The 22,292-nt window shown below is 49.8% G+C and overlaps 5 protein-coding genes across 5 annotated transcripts; 2 read left to right on the top strand and 3 right to left on the bottom strand.

The window, feature by feature from the left end:
* Positions 1 to 446: 446 nt before the first annotated feature.
* FMAN_02605 (putative acyl-coenzyme A-binding protein (diazepam binding inhibitor)) lies at positions 447 to 853 on the top strand (the record flags this gene model as incomplete). The annotated part of the gene is made up of 3 exons (XM_041820188.1): positions 447 to 531; positions 581 to 648; positions 701 to 853. The coding sequence occupies 3 exons, from the start codon at positions 447 to 449 to the stop codon at positions 851 to 853; spliced, it is 306 nt and encodes a 101-aa protein (XP_041686093.1).
* A 1,295-nt stretch (positions 854 to 2,148) lies between these two features.
* On the bottom strand, positions 2,149 to 3,005 carry FMAN_02604 (uncharacterized protein; the record flags this gene model as incomplete). The annotated part of the gene is made up of 2 exons (XM_041820187.1): positions 2,149 to 2,651; positions 2,723 to 3,005. The coding sequence occupies 2 exons, from the start codon at positions 3,003 to 3,005 to the stop codon at positions 2,149 to 2,151; spliced, it is 786 nt and encodes a 261-aa protein (XP_041686092.1).
* Positions 3,006 to 5,810: 2,805 nt separating this feature from the next.
* On the bottom strand, positions 5,811 to 7,145 carry FMAN_02603 (uncharacterized protein; the record flags this gene model as incomplete). Its single annotated transcript, XM_041820186.1, has 3 exons — positions 5,811 to 6,124; positions 6,246 to 7,003; positions 7,051 to 7,145. 3 exons carry the CDS (start codon positions 7,143 to 7,145, stop codon positions 5,811 to 5,813), a joined length of 1,167 nt encoding a protein of 388 aa, XP_041686091.1.
* Positions 7,146 to 11,592: 4,447 nt separating this feature from the next.
* On the bottom strand, positions 11,593 to 13,083 carry FMAN_02602 (uncharacterized protein; the record flags this gene model as incomplete). The annotated part of the gene is made up of 6 exons (XM_041820185.1): positions 11,593 to 11,865; positions 11,924 to 12,246; positions 12,297 to 12,596; positions 12,662 to 12,714; positions 12,764 to 12,971; positions 13,026 to 13,083. 6 exons carry the CDS (start codon positions 13,081 to 13,083, stop codon positions 11,593 to 11,595), a joined length of 1,215 nt encoding a protein of 404 aa, XP_041686090.1.
* Positions 13,084 to 20,866: 7,783 nt separating this feature from the next.
* FMAN_02601 (DNA-binding protein creA) lies at positions 20,867 to 22,030 on the top strand (the record flags this gene model as incomplete). Its single annotated transcript, XM_041820184.1, has 1 exon — positions 20,867 to 22,030. The coding sequence occupies one exon, from the start codon at positions 20,867 to 20,869 to the stop codon at positions 22,028 to 22,030; it is 1,164 nt and encodes a 387-aa protein (XP_041686089.1).
* Positions 22,031 to 22,292: the final 262 nt, after the last annotated feature.

Raw genomic sequence — 22,292 nt, 5'->3', positions numbered from 1 at the left:
TTGATGCATAGGTAGTAGGTAGGTAGGTAGTTTCAACAAAGCATTGTCGACCGATACTATTTCGTTGTATCATAAAAATGATATCCAATATCAGGTCTTCAAGAATTATAGCCCCTGTTCCCCACGTGCCTCTCTTCGCCATTCAGTCGCAATTACCTACTACCTATCCAGCTCCTTCCTTCCCTCGGCAGATCCCCTTCTTATCTCACTTAAGGAAGGTAGAGAAGGTCCCCCAAAGTCACCAATGGCAGATCACGACGTCACTCAGCGCAACTTGGCCCCTAAGCCCCTCCATCGAATCCCATGACCCCGCTATAACCCGCACGACGGGAGAAGCCAAGTTAAGTTCCTCAACAAACACCCCAACAGCTCTTCTCTTTCTTACTCTCTTCTCCAAACTTGATTTCTCCAATAACTTCAACAACATTCTCACCCCTTTGCCCATCATGTCTGAATCTTTCCAGAAGGCCGTCGAGGACTCCAAGAAGCTCACCTCTAAGCCCAACACCGACGATCTTCTCAGGCTCTACGGTAGAATCTCTCTGACCCATGTCTTCGACCTCTCTGCTAACGTTTTCAGGACTCTACAAGGTCGCCAACGGTGAGGACTTCTCCGCTGCTACCGCCCCTGGCATGTTCGATCTCAAGGCAAGTTAGAAGCCTATATTCCTGGCCTGCGACGAACTAACACCGCTTTCAGGGCAAGGCCAAGTACAACGCTTGGAAGAAGGCCGCCGAGGAGGAGAAGCTCACCCCCGATGCCGCTCAGGTCAAGTACGTTGAGCTAGTTGAAGAGCTCAAGGAGAAATGCGGCTACGATGCCAACAAGGTTCCCGAGGCCGTTGGTAATTAAGTGTCCAAATCACCACTTCGAATAGACAAGCCTCCGCGACAGAACAACTCAGGAGCAGGAATATCTAAACGCACATGAAACCATACAATGTTGGAGTCAGATCAGATGGGAGAAGCCCTTTCGTGGTTTCCTTTTACGCTGCCTATAACACGCATCGTATTTAGCTGTCGAGATAAATCATACCCTTTCGTTTTGCGCCATTGATGCCGTCCAGACTTCCACAGCAGTACTCTTGTCGTACCAGGACTACGGCCTTATGTGTTCCTTGGTGGACAACATGTCATGGGATTTCGCTCCCGGTGACATGTGACATCACTCACAGCTGACGGTGATTCCCAAACTTGGTGGTGCATTATCACGTAATACTCCTCAACCCATGACATTGCGGTGTCGCAGGACTTGAGCTTTGTAGGAAAATGTTCAAGTTCGTTGCCTGTAGTCCCAATTTGACTTGACCTTGGACTTGCGCCTCAAATGTCATTACACAAGGCATCAGAGTATCTTACTGATGGTCTATGGAGACAGGTCTACAGATGTGATATGCGTAGGTCAATACAACATATAGGGCATGGATATGAGCTACTGTTGAATCATGCTAGCTCACTAACAACCCATCCAGCTCCCTACACAGCACAGTAATACCACTGTCCAGTTTCTATCAAGTTCGTTGCAGCTCATTGGCGTATGGCGCCTTGAGAAGAGTGGATTTACAAGACTTATATGCTTGCTATTCTCGATGGCTCACATTTGTTACAACGATTTCACACATGGGCGTCACTGCTTCTCATCATTGTATAGAATGTCTTGGTTAATTTGTGTGCAATGTCGAGTAAAATTGTCTACCAGGGCAATTATTAATGTCAAGTATACGAGGCGGAGACTAAGCTCTCGCAACGTGACGAATGGTAAATAAGTTTTAGGTGTAACAAGGTATGCGAAAGCCGTATACCGATCGTAAGAATGTATGTTCCAGGCGCTGAGCGTTTCTCATTTCGTTTCAACTCGTCCTCCTCATGCTCTTTTTCTAGCCAACCAAAAACACCAAGCCGATCAACTCCGGTTGAAGACGTAAACAGAATGGGGGATATCGAAAAAGGGGTATTTCATCAGAAGATTAATGCAGCTCGACATTGCACCACGTGTTTTGTTTTCAATCCACCTCTTACTTGGCGTGTTCCACGCATAAAGCCTTTCGTTGCTTTCTTCATCATTGAGTCATTATTCGCGACGGCGCATGAGCGTCATTTTGGGTAGTATCTCGCGAAAACCAGTGTTTCCACGGGGAAGTGTGTGACTTAGAGAAGGGCGAAGAAGCCAGCAGCAGCGAGGAGCATGGCGCTCACGCCGGTGAGGGAAGCACCACTGCTAATGGTGGAAGGCTCAGCAGAGCCAGGAGCGGATTCAGACGGCTGAGTAGGCGCGGCAGTGGCGATGGTGCTGTTGGAACCACTCCAAGCCGTGCTGTAGCCAGAGCTAGGGGCGACAACGGTGGTCTTAGCAGCCTTGGTTGTGGTCTTAGCGACAACAGACTTGGTGGTGGTTGCAGGCTCGGTGCTGGCAAGAGAGGTGCTGGTGATGTAGACAGTTGTCGAGGTGGTCTCTAGGGCAGAGGTGGTGGTGGGAGCAGCAGTGGTAGTAGCAACGGTGGGAGCAGCGGTGGAGGTCATGAGCTTCTCAGTCTTGAGGCCGTCCTTAACGCCGTACGCCTTGGCACACTGAGCAAGATCCATAGATTCAGGGCAACACCAGGTCTGGGCCTTGGTGTCATGAGAGCAGTAGTAACCCGCGTCGCAAGAGTCTAGTGAGATAGTTAGTTTCAGTTTACTCTTTGAAACAGACTCATCGATGAATGAGTCTGGGTGTACGTACTTCCAGTGCCGTCAAAGCAGCAAGACTGCTTAACAGTAGGGTTGAAACAGTGGGTAGATTCATCCTCAGAAGGGCAAGACTCGTAACCAGCACCACAAGCATCAGCGCAAGTGTTACCGCCGCCACCACAGACTGACTGATCAGGCTGGTATCCGGGAGTAGAACGGCGAGCGAGGCTGAGACCCTCAACGGGTGCCTTGACCAGCTTGTAAGGCTGGGGCTCGGCAGCAACGTTGCTGGCGCAAGCCAGGAGAGCGACAGAAGCAATGGTTCGGAAAAGCATCTTGCCAGACGAGCAAAGAGGCCGGAATTTGAACGCGAAGTTGAAGTTGAGCTTGGTTGGCTTATACGAGTCCGATCTGGCAGACAGGGAGGAAAGCCACAAACAGGGTATAAGGATGATGGTGGAGAAGACGGTTTTGCGTTGAGCGGTAAGCGAGTGAGTGAATACTAGAGAAACTAGGGTCAGAGTATAAACGACTGTTGTTGTTAAAGAACGGAACGAGTATCGATAAAAGGGCGATTCTCTAGGACAGCAGCGACGACAACAAGGACGAACGAAGAGGTGTGTGAGGGAAGATCAAAAAGATGAAGTCGTCGAGATGGGGGCACACTCTTGTAAGTACTACTATAGGCAGTAGAGGCCGTGAGAGACTGGGTCACACCAAGCCCAAGGAAGGAAGGGCTCTGTCTCTCTCGTCTCTCGGGAAGCAGCAGCAATGGAACCGTCAAAAACTCGACCCTTCCTTCCCTGGTAAATGGGGACGGGTTTCATGGTCGTGATAGGCTGGTGAAAGACGGAGCATCATGCAGAAGCAGTCTGGCCCTGTAGTGGTTCTGTTCCTGGGGGTAACAAGGACAGGGGCCCCCTAATTCTTCTGATATTTTTTAATTTAAAATGCCCATCGTGGTTTGCTTCAATCACCACCAATCCGCGGACAACAAAAAAAAAACACCATGCCTAATATGGATGGACTGGGGGGCAACGGGACCTGATACGGATGGAGGTTGCTTGATGGTTTGAGCGTTTTGTGACAGGAACAAGATGTTTGAAAGGCATGGATATAGGGTTTTGTGTTGAAACAGCTATCGAGGATAAATAAATAGCAGATGCAACCTTGGAGCGGAAAAGGTAAAATAAGACGATACCACATGGTTTTGTGGTGCGACTTGTTTCTTCTGCTCATTAATTAACAAATGGTCTGTCTCCATTTGAGATATTTTCCACCCCAGATCCTTTGAAATGATCGCCAGCTCAGGCAAATGACAGCTGCTAGTAATGACAAACTAACGAGTTGATAGACTCGAGTGCCCATGTTAATTAGCCGCCCACTTACAACAACACCAAGCCAAGCCCTACTGGGCCATAGTGTAATAGAGCGCAATCTTGGAGAATGTGTTGGTCTCTCGTCCAAACTCAAGACTCAATCTTGCATACGCTTTACCGAAAAAATGCCAAGTCCCTTTTGACGTCAAAGGGTGATATTCCTTCAATAGCGATCAGCCTCTTTACTGACCTTTCCCGGCTATTGTCTCTGTGGAGGGAGAAAAGGAAGAGACAGCGCATGGTGGTATTGCCTTTTGCGGCAGGTACCTGAGACTGAATACTGGGGCATGTCACTCATGGCAGCCTGTGAGTGGCTGATTTGAGCACTGTAAGTCGTGTAACTCCAGGGGTCCCAGTGGGAGGCTGCAGGTACCTACCCGAGGCCCGTTGCGCTAAAAGCCCGCCTGACGCAGGAACAGGAATAAAGACTTGGCGTCCTTTGACCGAGCACGTGTCGGATAATATCCCATTGTTCTTTGACAATGGATTGTCTGCCAAAACAATGAGTACTATGCAAGTACCTGAAAGCAAGACACTCGATATCGAATATCACATTCTCCGTCGATTTGGTCCATTCACATCCATTATAATCACTAGTGCTTTGACTTCACATTCTCATCCACACAATTCTATTGGCTCTCTCTCACAGACTGACGGCCAACCCTCGTCTCTCATTTTCTCTCAGCGGGCTTAGCCTTGGTTTCAGGTTATTTGAACGACAAGGTCATGCGCCATCAACTCAACCACTTAGCCCACGGAGCAACCAATTGGCAGGGGTCCAAATTCTGGACCCAGTAACGTCAGTGGCAATCTTAATTTCAATGCGAGTCTGTTCCCCGGACTAATTAAGCCAGTTCGGAGTACGTACCTGAGCGTGTATTGACCTTTGCGCGACTCGATCCCTTTGCTAGTTACTCCTTACCTACCTAGAGACTCTATGACTCTGCTGTACTGAGTACCTGAGTACGATATCGTGGTGGCATCAATCTTTGGCGACTGAAATAAACTTTCATACTGATGTCACGATGAAAATATCATGGCTGCTGTGCTATCTTCGTATAAATCTGCTGACAACTCATCGTCGGCTTCCCGCAGACGCTTAGACGGTTACATCAACAACGCACCTGGGCAAAACAAGCCCACGGAACACGTAGTTTAGCTCCCAATGAATGAGCTGGCATAATCGACATGCAACTACCCATAAAGACTAGTGACTCATAACACCACATCATCTGTCTTCCCATCACTCTCTGCTTCAAAGAAAGCAGCCTCCTCGATAGCGTTCAATGGCAAAAGGCCCGCGCTTGTCAGTGCTTCTTAGCTCTAGTTAATACCATATGGACTGGTCATCGTCTGGATATCCGTTGACGCGAAATGGCCTTCTCCGGAACACTTGGTGACTCGATCTAGTTCCACCTAATTTGGCCGGTTCTTAGGATCGTCAGCTAATGCAGTGATCGACCTCTTTGATCGAGTTTAATAAATCAATTACTCAAACTATTGCACTGTGAGTGGACATAAAGATCCGACTCTCCTTTTACCAGACCTGCCAGAGACGCCCGAAAGAAACACATTACCTTACGTTCTCGCACGAGCACGTATCCCCATCCTATAGTCTCCTAACCGCTGTCTGGTACAAGATGGCTGGGACGCACCTCATATATATATAATACAGGCGTTTCAAACATCACCTTGGATCCCACCCGTCGAGGATGGAGAATCTCCTTGAACCCTAGTCGATCTTCGCGATGAAGCTCCCATCTAGTCGGCTTCATCACCACCCATTTTAGCAATCCATTTGTTCATGTGAGAGAACTTGTCTTCAAACGTCTTCTGAAGCTTCTCCCCCGCAAGCCACATTGGGTCTCCCTTCTTCCAGTACGTGAAGCAGTTATCGAAAATCTGACGTACGTCTGCAACGAACTCTTCGTCGCTGGTATACTCCTTGCGATCCATCTTGGCCTTGATCGTGGTAAGGTCCATTGGTCGCTTGACCTTCTCGAAGTAGTCAGGCACGCCATCCTCGACGGGTTCGACAGCGTCTCTGAAAGGACCAACGAGTCTGGTCCAGAATCCTATCTTCAAGTTAGCGATTATCTTCAGAGGCGTTAGAGGGGAACTTGCCAGGTCCGGACAGCATTCTTGTCAACAGGTCCGAGCAGAAATCCAATTTTTGTGACGTGGTAAAGTCTCGACCTTCGGCATAGCCAGCGCTAGTCCTGCGTCGAGGCGCGGGCTTAGGCAGAGAGCCGCGAGCTTTGATCGATCGATCTGCTGATGCTGGAGCACTACCTGGTCCACCGCTCGTTCGTCTGGTCTTCTTCGCATCATTCTCGGGCTCGTCCTCCAGATAATGAACGTTCTTTCGAGGTGTTGCAGAAGGGGCAGCACTGGTGGCTGATGCTTCAAGGGCGGGAACCGTGTCGAAGGAGCTCATGGCAACTACAAGCTCGCTGAGAACTTCCTGAGGTAGTGACTTGGCAAACTCTGCCCGAGCGTCCGAAAAGCGCATGTACTCAGCAGTCCATGACAGCAGTAGCTTTCGAATCGATGAGCCTTCAGGTGTATCCTTCCAGACCTGGATGAGAAGGGGTGTAGCTGGGATCGATTCCGTGATTCGGCGGCAGTCAATCATAGCGGTAAGAGCTTTGTCACAGAGTCCCTTGATATTGAGTTTATGGCCAAGCTTCCAGAGTCCAACAAGAGCCTCGTACGATGGGAGATTGGCCTCGTCCGCAATCACCTTGTCCATGTAAAGAAAGTGCTGAGCCAGTCCAAATATTTCCTTTGTGGTCTCAGGAAGCTTGACTATGTGCTCAATCTTGTCATCAGGTTTGGTTTCTGAAAAGTGTTTTTCGTAGAATTCAGATCGAGAGCAGAGGAAATCTTTCTGTATACCGAAAGGAGTCTCATCAGGGCCGACGAGGATGATGACGAACATGGGATGCGGTTCGCTACTTGATGTCAATATACAATCAGAGAACGGTATTGATAAACGTACAGCCAGGAGAAGGGCTTCTTCTCGATTTTGACATCCTCAATCTTGGTCTCCATAGGAACTGAGGCACGAACCTCTTCAGTTTGAGTTTCAGTCATGATGAAGAGGTGAGGTGCGAAGACGATATCCCACAGAAGATTTGGTGTGGAAGTATACTATCGAGGTCTTGAGTTGTGTTGAGTGACTGAACATATTTGAATCAGTGGTTAGCCTGGAACCTTATTCACGGACAACCGAGCAGTGGCACGATGGCAGTGTCAGTAGGGTGAAGCAATTGTGTGCAGAAAACCCCCAATAGACTCCTTCTTCGATTGAAAATGAAACTCGAGTCTCAGCCTCACCGACAATACCGCAATTTTGAGAAAGAGTTTGATGGAGTGAAATAGGGAGGCCATCTTACCCGAGTCTTCTTTGTCCCCATCCACCGCTCGGTTCGCTGTCTCTTGAAGCCTTGTGTCAATTGAAACGAATCTGCATATCTTGAGATATAAGATGTCTCTAGATTTTTATGTCGATTGATGAAGAAGGACGGTAAATGATGAGTCGAACTTGATATTCGCTTCTGCCCTGATTCAAATGAATGTGAAGCTAAGAGAGAAGTCGCGATGAGATTGTTGGCCAATAAGATCACGGGACGACTACAAAGAGGGATCGGCCTGCAGATTGTCCGTTCCCGGCTCGCCTCGGTCGAGGATGGTTACCCTAGATCTATTCTTATGACATCAAATCCTCGACAAAGACTTACTAAATGACGGCCAACAACTTTGACTAAATGTTATGATATACACTGCTATTGATAATAAAGCTGACTGTTGCAGATACCAAATAAATTCTAATTGTGTTATGCGCTATAATTTAATTTTGTTCTCGTTAATTGTTATCTTCCCTGCTAGACCACACTATCAACGTTCTCTTCGCATAACTTAGTAGTAGTCTAACTTACTCGAAACCACTCGTCTTCACGTACAACATTTAATTACTGAAAACTCTAAGCCTACTGATACTCTCCTCTACACCCGTGCATAAAGGTCAAGATAAGTAACGGGGCTCTGTCGTACGATGTTGATGCATGTATCAGAATAATGTGAGCCTTACGGCAAGCTCAAAATAGATACCGACCACATGCCGAGAGTACCTTATAATGACAATGCTTGCTGATATCAGAAATATCGGGGAGTTGTTACTTGTTTCTTCCATTATGTACCATATTGAGTATAGTACTGGACGTGGTTCTGGAAGATGCTCAAACGGGCAGCAAGTCCCAGATGAATTGTTCAATCAGCAGACTTGCCAAGCACATCTGTATACTCCACGCCAGTCCCCTCACGGCTGGCTAAGCTCGAAGCTTCTCTCCAAGCTCATGAATAGCAGCAATGCAGTTGGGTTGGAGTATCAAACCGAATGGAGAAATGGCATGGTCAGTGATCACGCAGTACTCAATCTCAACATGATCGCCAGTACAGATATCCATGTGGCAACAGAACAATAATCGAGCCAGTCAACTACAGACCTGGAACACTCCAAACATGCGACCCATTAGGATCCGCAAAAGAGCTTACAACAATATGTGAGTTGTAACACAACTCAGCCCTGAACTACATATCTCGGCAGCCTGAGGAAACAAAGACGCAGTACACGTACCTAGGTGAATGTATTAAGTTCGCTCCTAGGGGTATATAGAATGGTGAGTCTGTTTTCCGTGGGGACCCCATGGTTTCTCATCCCCAGTATTACTATATTCCTGCTATCTATTCACGGGGAGTCTGGGGACCATACTGCTGACTGATTGATGCGCATACATAGTCGGCAAACCAAATGTTGAGCCGGACTACTAATCTAGAATATAGATCACGCGTTATTCAAACCACCAGAGTCCGGGTGCCCGGTAATGGGACCGTAGTTGATTCCATCCATTGCGGAGTGCCGAGGAAGGTGTTCCGAATGATACGATCGCACAGTTCAGCGCCAAAACCCGTGTTCCACATCACGCGATATTGTCCGCAGTCTTCATGATGCCCTGCCATGGTCAAGTTCCCCAGACCTCAATGTAGCACTGGTATCCATATTTACATACAGATGGACACCGGGGAAAAAGCAAAACAAAGGAAGGAGAAAAGCAAGTGGAAGAATGTGGTGCATTTCCCGTGGGGTCGATGTAGCAAGATCGTCGGCCATCTGCCGTGCATATGCCGATAAGGCATACAAGTTGGAGGTCTACAGAAAGCAAGGAACCAACAACTGTGATTGGAAGTATCAAGAGCTCGAAATCCCGGGGCACTCAGAAGATCAGGCCAGAAGCTGGTCAGGGCGCATGCTTCAACATTCCACATCTCGCGGGGTTCGCCTTCCGACAGTTTCAAGGCATTTCACCGACAATCCTCAATTGAATGAGCAAATTGACTGAGGGGTCACCTAGCCCCGTCAATCCACTGGGCCTTGAAACTCTCAACAAGCGACGACGACATGCCTGACATCGCAAGTTCTCTGCGCAGAAAAGTCGCTGTGGCAGTGGTTGGGGATATCTCCGAGAAGTTATCCGCTACCATCGGCCCATGCTGATGGATAATCGTCTGAGTGCCTTGTAGATGTACCCTGGTCTTGAATGGATACTCTTTTCACACACAACTGACTGATGCATGCCTGCATATGGAAACGAGTTGACCCAGGCACCGACGTGGGAAATAAAACCTGAGTCGTGGTATAGAGCACAGCAGTGAAAAAGTTCAATGCACCTTAAGCCGCTCGCTGCCGTGAGCAATTGCCTATCGAAGCCTACACGAGGCTGCTGAATTCTACACCGCTGACCCTGTAACTATCCACAACCTTCCAAAATGGAAGTTGTTCAACATGTACGGGGGAATGGGTCCCCAATTGATCTGTGTCGTATCTGAAGTATCTCGAGTGCGACAAAATATTTGAGCAAAGACCAACGAATTTCCATATCGCGGGCATGTCTCGGCACGACTGCAAGCCGTAGTCCCATAGCATTGCGAGGCAGAGGCAGGCTAGTGGGCTTCTACATAACAGCTTCCAATCCCATCCAATCTCGGCCCAACTTGCGTGAATCCCAGATCGTGAGATCTGTCGTGGGCCTGAAGTCATGCTAGTGCACATCCCGTATTCTGTGCAGCGAAGAAAGCCAAGTCATTGGTGAGAATGCAGATGTGATTCAACAAGAAAAAAGCTACAACGGCGGTGTGTGGTCAAACGTTCGCAAACCCGTGAAATCTCCAAGACCCCTGGTGCCTGGCATGGGTTCAAAAATTTACCCTTTCACTTCATCTCCAGATAGCCGCCATAAATGCTGATGACTGATTTGTCGAGTAGATGAACACGCAATGGTGAACCCCCTCGGTCATAAATATCGCACTTAGCCCGGATGGGACTCATCTGGTATATTCTGAATAACCACGCAGACCGTCGTTATTGGAGGCTTGGTGTTGATTTATCCACAACAACAGAGAGAACAGGGTTTCAAGACTGCGCATTGTATCCATAATAATAAGAAAGCAAAACACGGGTTTGCATTGAATGCGCCGTAGTGTGGTATTGCTGGCCCAGATATGCATGGTAAACCATTTCAAGTCAAGAGCCATTGATGCTTAATAAAAGTTGCGCAAGATGGCCGCTGTACATGTACATAGGACAGACGGTGATAGCACCATCCATGCTACTGCTGCGTCATTCGTCAAGTTAGCCATGCTTCTATGCATCTTCTCCCGGACTTCTTTTCTCCAAATACCTTGGCTTTTTAGTCCAAGAGGTTGAGTATCCACGTTTTCTTCAGCAAAATCGCCACCGTCAATGACACAGAAATAAGGGTCGTAAAGAATATCTTGGGGATGAACGTATCAGGAGCTTTCAAAAACCAGGTCGGAAGGGTGGTGTGAGTGTACGAAACCCGGGGGCAGAGACATGCACACAGGTATCTTTTCCCCGTAAGTACTTCAAGATCCCCTTCATAGAGCGGCCGGCCCGGTGGAGCACGCACCTCCAAGCGCCACGTTAGTAGAGCAAAACCTCCGCCAGCCGCCCAACCGTTGTTCATTCTTGGGTGACCTGGATGGAGAAACGCCAAGCAAAGCTATGCTTGTTTGGGGAACGTAGGTCCTGGGGTTGTGTGTTAATAGAAAATTCTTAACCTTCGAGAAGCATGTCTTCGTCTGGGGACCATGAAGCATGACGAAATACCTCCCACCACGAACCACGATGCTTAACCTCATCAGACTACGGCCGGACTTGTCCGAAGCTTCTTGGCAACCCGATCATGGCCCAGCAAGCATGATGCGCGGCTTTATTGTGGCTCCCAACAATCCCAGTTTGCGCTGTTTTTTTGCTCAAGGCGGAGCCGCCATGGCTATTTGATAAAGGGGCTCGAGTTTTCTTTCATTTCGCTCCGTGGGGATATCTTGACTTCTCCGTCCTCTGTGAGCCTCTGCCCACACCTGGCGAGACTGCTTTACAGTCTGGAATGCTCGGTGCTTCACCGGCGCCGAGACTGTCCCCCAACAATCCCCAGACTCCACCCAGACTCCGTCCAGAGCCTCATTTCATGATCGATTCATCATCAGTGACAGGCTCTTCTTGTTCGCTGTTTTCGTCTTCGCTTTGACCGATGTCTTGGCCCAAAATGAGGTCTTCGCTGCCTTGCCACTGAGGCGGAGGCGCCGGCATGGCCGCTTCATCTTCATCTGCCCATCCGTAATCCTCGTCATCCTCGCTATCAGGAACCTCGAGTTCTGTTTGTCCAAGCTTTCGCTTATGCCGGGCTAGCTCAAAAGTTTGTAATGCTTCGTAGGGAACCTGGCTGATCCCGTCCTGTAACCATCATGTAAGTATTTGCTGGCTTGAGGATTAGGTGCCTGACGGAACGTACCAACTCCACTTTAAATGCGACGACGTTCTCCACGACCTCATGGCATGCCTTTCCGTCCAGTTTTTGCAAGCCTGCCAGGAAGACGCTTGTAAGATTGTTCTCTTGCCAAGCCCAGTCTCGAAACATGACAAGTCGAGTTGAAATCCCTTGTTCCCAAACACTGGCATTGACCGCAGCTGTCAGCGTTGCACCCCTTTCTGAATGCATTTTCGTTGCACACTGAGACAAAACCACAACTGCACAATTTCTGGTTGCAGCAAGCTTGTGAAGGGCATTCACGATCGAAAGCAATGCTTGTGTTCGCTTTGCAGATGGACTTGGACCTGTTCAAACATTAGCCAGATTCTGCATCGACGATAATGTGTTTACATACCCTTGTTGCTCTTAGATGTAGCCTTGCCATCGTGGGACTTTGGCAAGGCGGAGTTAACCAATGCTGATAGCGAACTGATGACCATCAATGAGCACTTGTGTGGAATCAGCTTAGCGGTAGGCCGTGACACGAGAGCAACCAAATGGGGGAGAGTGAAGCATGAGTAATGATATAATTGACCAGAGTCTCCTTCTTGAGACCCTGATGCATCAAGCGCTGAATTTTCTTGACTGTTGCGACGAGATTTGGTTGCATTGGTCACTGCCCGAAGTCTGTCATGCTGCAAAACCTGAAAACAATCTTAGAGGCAAGGGTAAGCTTGGCTCTTTGGACAGAATGAGAATGTTGGATCGGAATCAACAGACCTACCCAGACAACAGCATCGCCATCACACAATGCATTTGCTGTAAGCTGCAGCCTATCCCATAAGTCAGCTCTATGACTATACGGGGCAATGGCCAACTCACCCCAACGCTGTCTTGCCAGCACCAGGGGGGCCCCAGATCTCCGTGACCTGGCCGCGTTGAACACCACCTTTGGTAGTATCTTGAGAGTCAACGGTTATATTGGAAATAAGAGAACGATCTAATTCCCCAATCCCAGTAGAGACATGAGTTGACGCGTCGTTATCAAGCTCGTCAAGAGCCTGTGAAGCTGATACTGTTGGAAGTCGGTCTGTTGCGAGGTAAGCTTAGACTCTGCATCGTAGGACATTGTGACAAAACGAACGCGTGCCGGGTGCATCAAAGCTTGCTCTATCATAGCCGTGAATTGAATGGTAATCCATCTTCAGCGAGGACTCATACTCATTGCGATACGATGTTTGGTGAGTTCATCTACCTTAGGCATCTGCAAGTGGAACTTCCTTCACACTGTCCAAAGTCCTAGGCGTGATTGGCCAAGAGTCACATGATGAGCCACTCTATTCCACCTTCCTCCACCAACAAGTACCTACCTACCTCAGTACCTAGGTACTAAGGTAATTGTGAATCAATGATGCCTTCCATTCCAATGACAATATACTAAGCCTTCCATGTTATGTGACATCTGCTCCTGTTTTTGAAGCTCTCGATAAAGTACCTAGCATACATTTACCGAATAAAATGCTGTGGTTGTCGCAAGCGAGTTACTTAGCTGAACAGCATCAGATCACCACAAATCAACACGGTAAGTTCATACTCTTACTCTACCACACAAGCTCTGGTTATCGCCTCCCCTATCTGTTGCGTTCTGGGAATTCGACAAAATACTTAGACATTATATGGAACTCGCCTAAAGCTTTTAACCGTCGGTTACAGGCATTTTAGTTGCGGTAAAGTGGCGACTCTCATCGTAAGAAGTGAGTTGTCACAAACTTTCCTCTTCAGTTTGTCGCTAGGAGTATGTGTGATGAGATTTGGTTGACATCTAGGAAGGTATATGACTGGACATGAATAGAAGGGAACTGACTACATGCCATCGGCATGCTTTCCCGACGTCCGCAGTAGGTGTGCACTGAAGGCCAATGAGGTTACATGTACTGTCGCGGATTACCATAACATCTCCGATACAGGAGCCAGACACAAGATAGCGCGGCATGATTTACCATGGCATCGTAGATCACCTTGACTCGAGCAGCCGACCCTCATATACCAGAAACGGTCATGCCACGCATCTCTCACTCCCGTCTAGATCATGGCTGTCCGCGGGAGGATCCTGTGGGGAAATTGACGCTACCCCATCCTCTCGACCCCAGACGAGGAGCGAAACTTTCGAGTTACACACAGGGTTTACAGTCTTGGGCCACGATAGGAGAGCACGATTGAGGCACCGAGTTTAGGAGACCGAGCCGTATCACTGTATCGCCGTTGAAGGAAATGCAAGCAAACGGAATGGAATGGAGTAGGATGGTGCGCGTGGTATTCGTGAATCTTCCGATACCATGCTTGGAAGGTATTGCTCATTGGTGGCAGTGCTCGCATTGCATTAACACCATGCCTGTCCCCAGTATTTGCATCTTCTACGAGTACGAGTATTCAAGCGACGGGGCAGAGTTAACCTGACGCGCAAACAGTGACAAGTCTTGATCTATGGATCATCACTGATATCTGAACTTCAAGTTCACTTGTTTATAACCCTTACCGCCCCACATTGATTAAGCTGCAACACGGCCTCCGACTTAGCGCCGCCATTTCCGAGCTTTTGTCAGAGTTTATCTGTGGGTTTACCATTAGTCAATCTCGTCACAATGAGGCTTATAAGGGTGGTCGTGCACTGGAGACATCAAGACTCGTGTCATGGCCAAAATGTCTCACACGGCTAGATACGGCGGGTCCCAATAGAGCTGCAAGGTACCATGCCCTGGAAGTCGTGGAACACTACCAATCCATGAGGGTTTCCTGACTACCCTTGGGGATTACAGTATGGAGAGAGGCATGTGAAAGGCCAGAGTGTCTGCCTGGTCGCTCGAGATTTGCTGAGGGGCCATACTACGTCGGCAGTGCGAGGGCCATGCAATTCGAACGGGCCAAGCTTTCTGGCAACGGATGAAGCCATAGCAGATTCATGCAATCTTGCGGGGAGCAGGTGATTTCGGCGCTATCAATCATCTCACCGAAAGCCCCCTCCGACGATGTCAGGATGGTGTTGAATAAAAGGCCGAGTACTTTACTGGGCGCAGAGCTGTCTCGTTGACCAAATGGGACAGTGCGTGCACGGCTCGGCCAATGTCGGGTTCATGAGCGGGAATAACGGGAATTGAGAGCAAACGACAGGCTCAAGCTGTACTGTCAGGCTGTGTCATACCCCCACGATGCAACGTTCAAATGAAGGTCTAGCATGGGATGAAGATTTCTTAAACACAATTTAATGAGACCCTTGGCTCTGAGTTGTGCAAGAATTCTAGCATCTTGCTCAATTACCCGCCCGGATGCCATTGGTGATAGGTACGGCGATAAGGAACCTTTAACCTCCTTGATTGGGTCTAGTCCAGCTCTCACTGAGCCGCAGGCTTTCTGCAAGGGGCGCCGGTGTCTTTGTGCATGCAAAAAGCTGGAGCCCCGCAGAGAGCTTGCCTGTTGTTGGCCAGAGATCTAGGCCCCTGAATCTTTGGAGAGGAGCCGCCTCTCACAAGCCAAGCCACCATCACCTTGCTAACAAAGAACCAACGATTGAAGTCTGTACCTGGATGGCTTTACTGACTGACTAACGCAGCGACAACACACCAATTGCCGCACCACGTGGGGCAAGACCTTGACTGGGTGCTGTCGACTCAGTCAGGCCTGCTCAGATCCGAACCGAGATGACTGCCCCTTCGTGTTTCGGGCCTTTCGCTGGCTCGGCTATTCAACTCAGGGCCTCGAGTTAAAGCAAAGCCCAGATTGGCAGCATTATACATGCAATCCACTATGAGTATCAAACAGTAGCCTTGCCTCTGGGAGGAAGAGAATTTCTGAGTTGAGCCAAGCTGCCAGAAATACCGAGTCTAAGACCCACTGAATCTACAATAAGTCTATGTTGAACCTAACTAAGTCTTTTTGTAACCGCCTATGCCACAAGTTTCTCGTTTTCTTGCCTGGCCTAGCCTTGGTCCGCTGCACCTCGAGAGCTTCAAGGTCGTAACGAAAGCGTTGCTCAAAAGGGGATTGATGATATTGCTACGTCGTTGACGCTCATCAAACGTATCAGCTTCTCGGCCCTGCGGCTGTGAATCTTAACTTAACCGGTCACTTGGATTCAGGGCGGGCGCATTGGCCTCAGCGGCAAGACATGGGTTGCTGCATCTCGCATGTAAACGTAAGGTAGCTGTTATCGGCCAAATCAACATGCGCATCCAATGAGCAAGATTGAAGCTACGATATGAGTTGGGGAAATAGCCGCAATCATTGATTAAATCGGAGATCTTGTTATGCCGCCGAGTCTAGGGCGTAGGGGTAGGGTTTGTGGGCCCGCCCTGCCAGGTAAGGGTCTGCGACAAGCTGGGCAATTCCGCCTCATTATCACGACATTTGGCTCAAGAATCCGTTGGCCCTTTTGGAAACACTTTAGTGCCTCAGGAGCTACAATGACCTCTGCTACGGGTATCTCCATGTGTGTTTGGTTGCAGAAGCTGTTGGCATGCAACAGTACTCAGCGAGCCAAAGAAGACCTTCAGCCGCTCAAGACTACAGTATGCAGATGCATCAGGCCATGGCGAATCTGCAAGGCATCTGAACTCCGGGCCGAAGTCGAGTGCTTCCATGCAGGCGGTGTTCGCCGTTCCGAATCACCGAGGGCCAGGATAAGATCTTAGATCAATCCCCCGGAATTGCCGCAATTAGGCTAGTTCACCTAGGATTATCACCCAGCATCAGGCATTCGAGTCCGGGGCGCCATCGCACAAGGGGAAGCTGGAGAAAGATGGGGCACAGAGCCTCCCAGTGCCTACCTAGGAACTAGGGTGTTGGTTTGGGGGTCGGATTGCCTTATCTGCTCACAGGAACGGGATTGAGTGGTCGCTCGGGAGGTCAAACGACGAGGTGGCGTACCAGGGTCACTGACAGACCAACATGCCGTCGCAGGTGGCGGAAGCCGGGAAGCAAGAAGCAAAACATGTGCAAAAGCGGCACGACGTTTTCAAAAGGGCACGTTCAGAGTTTCTAAGCGGGCATTGAAACCCCTGGGGGTTCAGGATGCCTTCGGTTTGCCAGAAGCGACAATCTGGCTGGGGTTAGGGGATCATATCAGTCAAGTTTTGCTTATCACGGCCTGTGATTGGAACTCTGAGAGTTTAGACACCCCTGAGTATCAGCAGTGTTGGCGACTAGGCCAAAACTCTGATCAGACGTGGAATCTGGGGAACATGTTGCCATCGATCCGCCGAGCCGCAGCTGCAGTCAGAGAAAGTGTCTAGATCTGGACAACCGCTATCTGGAGCCTGGAGCTATAGAGTAGACTAACTTGGAAAACAGGGGATTATTGCTATTTTACGTCAAGTTTGAAGTTGGAAATGGATCTCGACTTATCTCGTGATGAGGTTGATTGCGGAGATTTGTATGGGGGCGGCTCTATCTAGACCTTGGACCGGCAAATCAGGAGCGTCAGCAATGATGAGATTATCCGGGGATGGGGACAATGGCGTATGGGGGAGGCGAATTTTGAATTAACAAGATGAGCAACCGGGGTAAACTAATCTGTTTGTCACGGGCAATTGCTAGTATTAACTTATGAATGTCTTAGAGCCGCGACTCGTGAGGTGTCCGCTTATGGGTTTATCTTTGCCCATCAAATGGTCTAGCCCCAAGGGTACTGAAACACCGTATAATGCCGCCGAAGGCCATCAACAACTGACGATAAGAACCTGGACAGGTGCCAAGGAGCAATCACCCACCCCCAGACGACGGCTTGAGACGGAGGAGACTGACTCTGGGGAGCGCGCTTGTCGCGGTGAATGGCCCGATTATACTGGGGCTCAGAATGAAGATAACACCACTTGAAGCGCAGCCGGTGGTGAAGGAACTGGTCTCGTGTGTGCTCAGAAGATCCCAGAGTTCAGGTCTACAGTAACTAATAATATGCGAAATGGTTCTTGGGGGTCTGGCAAATTGGTACTGATAAGCTCGGAAGATGCACAACTGACTGCCGTTGCATTTACCGGCTACCGACTGATACGTTGCCTAATTCAACAGTCGGCAACGTTTCGTCATCATGAAACAAACATTGCTGCAACTGATGTGAGAGTCATTTATTGATTCAACTGATGAGGTTCCTCGTCGTCAAGGCCTTCAAGATGAGCTTTCATCATTCTGGTCCAGCATTCTTTCGGTTGTGTGCTTATCATGATCAGCTGGGAGAGTGATTAGCCGGGAGAAGGCCAACCCCACAAAGACTAGGCTTTCAAACACCAAGACTATGCGGACAAATAGCCGAGCGATATCGCAAACCAAGCCGCAGGTGTTTTGGCGCATTTTACTGCTCGGATCCTACGATTTGGGCCCAGAACAATCTCTGATAGGTGCTGGCGGCCATGGCGGCTTTGACATTGATAGCACGAGGATCATTACCTCAAATCTGGGGAGAAAAGTGTGAGTGGACTTCTGGGGTAGCAGATTTGATGCTAGTCAAGACTTATACGAAAGCGTGACCCTCGTGGAGCGCAAAAGACAGTGCCGAGATGAAAATTCAATCTCAACTGAATGAGAAGCCAGTGGATGGCAATGAGGGTCAACAATCAGTGGAGTGGCGCCTGTGAAGCATCGTGAGCTCCATATCAGGTCAAGACCCATGAGAGATAGGTGGGTGTACTGTCGACTGCGTCCCTGGGAGGTTCCACTATAGCTCAGGGCTAGCTATCGTAGCATGATTCCTAGCCTGACAGAACGGAGCAAAGGAGAAACTGGGGAGGACGCCGCAGCGTTATCTGCGTTATAGGTGTTGCAATTGGTAAGTTATGCTGTGGTATGGCATGATTAAGACATGGTCCTGGAAGTACAGGTCCGACGTTACAAACGGACGATTACGTACAATTGGTGGCTATCACGACATTGGTTACTGATTAGAGAGCGAAAGAGCATGACAAAATGTGCACCGCAGAAATGACAGACGGACAGTGATGGAGATCGACATGCAATTTTGTCTCTTCTCGAGCCTCACTAACGATAATCCCAAATAGTGGATTTGTCTACGGATGCTGATATAAGTAACCCGAGGTTGACGAGTCAATACGTCTTGTGGTGGAATACACTAAAAAGAAAAATCAGATAAAACAACAAAAAAATAATGGAAAGCACAGTCGGAGCCGCTCGATGGAATGAAGGCCAATCAATTGAGCACGACATAGGGAGAAAGGCCTGATGCCCCACGCTCCGGGCCGGCAAAAGAGTGAGAATGTGAGAGAGCAGACGGAGAAAGTCACGGTGAAGTGGAGCGTTTGAAAACTCTCACCGTCGAGCTTCTTCGGGCATTGGCGGCCAGAAGAGCCAGAAAGGATTGGGACTATTCAAGCGGGCCAATGATATTGGAGAAATAGGGTCCCCACATTCACAGCAGGAAAAAGGTCAAGGTGAAAAAAGCTGTCGGCGGTCGGGACGTCAAAGCCGAGGTGATCAAAGACAGAACAGACGGAGGAGAGAATCGGGGCATGCTCGGCCAAGGGGAGTGCGAAAGTATCTTGGCCAAAAAGGAGTGACGTTAGAGTTCCCCAGTTTACCCGTCTGTCTCCCCCAGGCCCGTGTCGCGCCGACAAGGTATGACTCGCTCTATTTTGCCTTTCTTCCCTTCTGGGGTCGGATAACGATAGCGGGAGATCATTCTTATCGTCGCACTGCGGATACAGAGCCAGGTATAATAAAAACATGGAGAGGTGAACAGATAGGCCACTTGTGAGGAATAGAGTCGCTCGACCTAGGTCGCATTGGGCAGAGACAGTTGGCCTTCCTCATGCAGAAATACTTGTATGCTGTGCTGTGCTTAGCTGAGCTGTCTTTTTTTTTTTTTCCCTCTCTCACTGTGACTCTTCATCTTGCTCGCCCCGTTAATGCCCCCCAAGGATAAGGCCCGAAGAACGGGGCTCATGTTCCAGAGCCCCAGTTACACCTTCTATTGGAGCCTCCTGCTTCTCCCGCTGGGGTAAGAGAAGAAAAAGGTGGAGGGGGCAGGCACAAAAACGCAAACCCGCAATACCTACGCCCCACGCCCCGTAATGCTTCTGATCCCAGACATTGGATACACCCCCTTGGAAGTAGTGGATAGACACCCAAGCCCAAGCCAAGCACGCCAAAAGCGAGCACGAAAAAAAAAGAAAAGAAAAAAAAAATGAACCGATGGAGTCCACAATGGGGCCGCCCACGGGGCCCTCCTACTAAAATCAGTGGACTTCTCGCCTGTAGTGGTAGACCGGACCCTCTAGTGACTTTCCTCTATAGGCGCTCCCCCTTCTGTTTTACCGCTGCCTGGCCTGGCGGGCTCAGTTTCCCTCAGCAGGTATCCTCAGCAGGTACCTACAAGCCATCGTGGTGCCCTCGGACGTGGGGTGAACAGGGTGTGTGTGATGTGGAAGGGGGTGTCCTCGCTGGCCCTTCCCGTCCCTCGTTCCCTCTCTTTCCCCTCCACCCTCGCTCCATTCGCGCCTCCCTCTCTGTTCGTCGACGTCGCAGTGCAGTGCGTGCTTCTAGTGCCGAGCCCGGCATCTTTTATAACCTTCCAATCCCCCCATCCCCTCCATCCTCCAGATTTCCGTCCTTTCCAAATATCTACATTCGATCTTCCAGCTTCCCCGGAACTTGATTCCTCCACCAACTCGTATCAACTTCCGAGATACTTAATCGAAGGATACTTTCATTCAACACCAGTCCGAACTACAACCACAATCACCGCAACCATCACAACCTGAACGATATACTCGTTCACACATAACGATACACCATTATCTCGACGACACTGGAGTTACTCCACCGCCTCTGCCAACCTCAAAACAGTTTCTTTGTTGAGAGTTGGGTCTTCCAGACGTCTATCACATGCAACGAGCACAGTCGGCCGTGGATTTTTCCAATCTACTTAACCCCACAGTTCCGGCTGATAAGGAATCTGAGAAAACCCATCAGGGCGACGTCGAGATGGCTACAGCAGCAGTTACCGTTATCAAGCCCAATGGCCCCCTTCCGGGTGTCCAGAACTCGGAGAACTCAAACGAGTTGCCCCGACCTTACAAGTGTCCTCTCTGCGATAAGGCCTTCCACCGCCTCGAGCATCAGACTCGACACATCCGCACTCACACTGGAGAGAAGCCCCACGCCTGCCAATTCCCCGGCTGCAGCAAGAAGTTCTCTCGATCTGATGAGCTCACACGCCACTCTCGCATTCACAACAACCCTAACTCAAGGCGAGGTAACAAGGCGGCCCAAGCACACCAGCAGCAGCAGCACCAAATGCACCAGCAGCAGGGCCTTCCGCCGCATATGATGCCCGATGGAATGATGGCGCCGCCTCCCGCGCCCAAGACCATCCGGTCCGCGCCTGGCTCTGCACTGGCTTCACCCAATGTGTCTCCTCCTCACTCCTACTCTACCTTTGCCCTGCCCGTTTCTGCGGTTCACTACAACCGCGGCGGTGACATTTCCATGCTGGCCAAGGCTGCTACTCAGGTTGAGCGTGAGACTCTGACTGCTCCTCCTCACCACAGCAACAACCACCGTCATCACCCTTACTTTGGTCACGGAATGCATAGCTCCCGAGGCCACCTGCCTACGCTTTCTTCCTACCATATGGGCCGCTCCCACTCAAACGAGGACCCCAGCGATGACCACTACTCGGGCGCCATGCGACATGCTAAGCGATCAAGGCCCAACTCCCCCAACTCTACAGCTCCCTCTTCGCCAACATTTTCTCACGACTCTCTGTCACCTACTCCCGACCACACCCCTATCGCTACTCCTGCACATTCCCCTCGTCTGCGACCTTTCTCTACTGGTTATGAGCTGCCAAGTCTCCGAAATTTGTCTCTCCAGCACAATACGACGCCTGCTCTGGCCCCTATGGAGCCCCATCTCGAGCAGAATCAGTTCCAGCAGGGATCTGCCCCCACTACCCAGCCTCGCCCTACTGGGATGTCTTTGACGGACATCATCAGCCGGCCTGATGGATCCCAGCGAAAGCTCCCTGTTCCTCAGGTTCCCAAGGTGGCTGTCCAGGATCTACTTTCTGACAATGGCTTCAGTCACAGCGGCAGGAGCTCAGGAACCAGCAGTTTGGCCGGCGGCGATCTCATGGATCGAATGTAGGACACGACATGGCATCGCAACTCGCACGACTTGATGACGACTATGGGTTATAGAGGAATAGAAAGGAATGGCGTTTATGGTTTACAACATGGCATTCGAATTACATCATCTCAAGGATTGAGCACTCGGCGAGGATTTGGGCGGCATTTGTGAAATGGAAGAAAGCATTTTTTGTTCAAGGGCGGGTGGACTACGGTAACAACACCGAGTCTGGCCCATGTTTGGGAGGCGGCGGAAACTAGAATTCGAATTGCGGAGCACT

The sequence above is a fragment of the Fusarium mangiferae genome (assembly GCF_900044065.1).
Source record: "Fusarium mangiferae strain MRC7560 genome assembly, contig: FMAN_scaffold010, whole genome shotgun sequence".
NCBI lineage: Eukaryota > Fungi > Ascomycota > Sordariomycetes > Hypocreales > Nectriaceae > Fusarium > Fusarium mangiferae.
The sequence above is the reverse complement of the archived record's forward strand: the minus strand, read 5'-3'. Positions and strand labels throughout refer to the sequence as shown.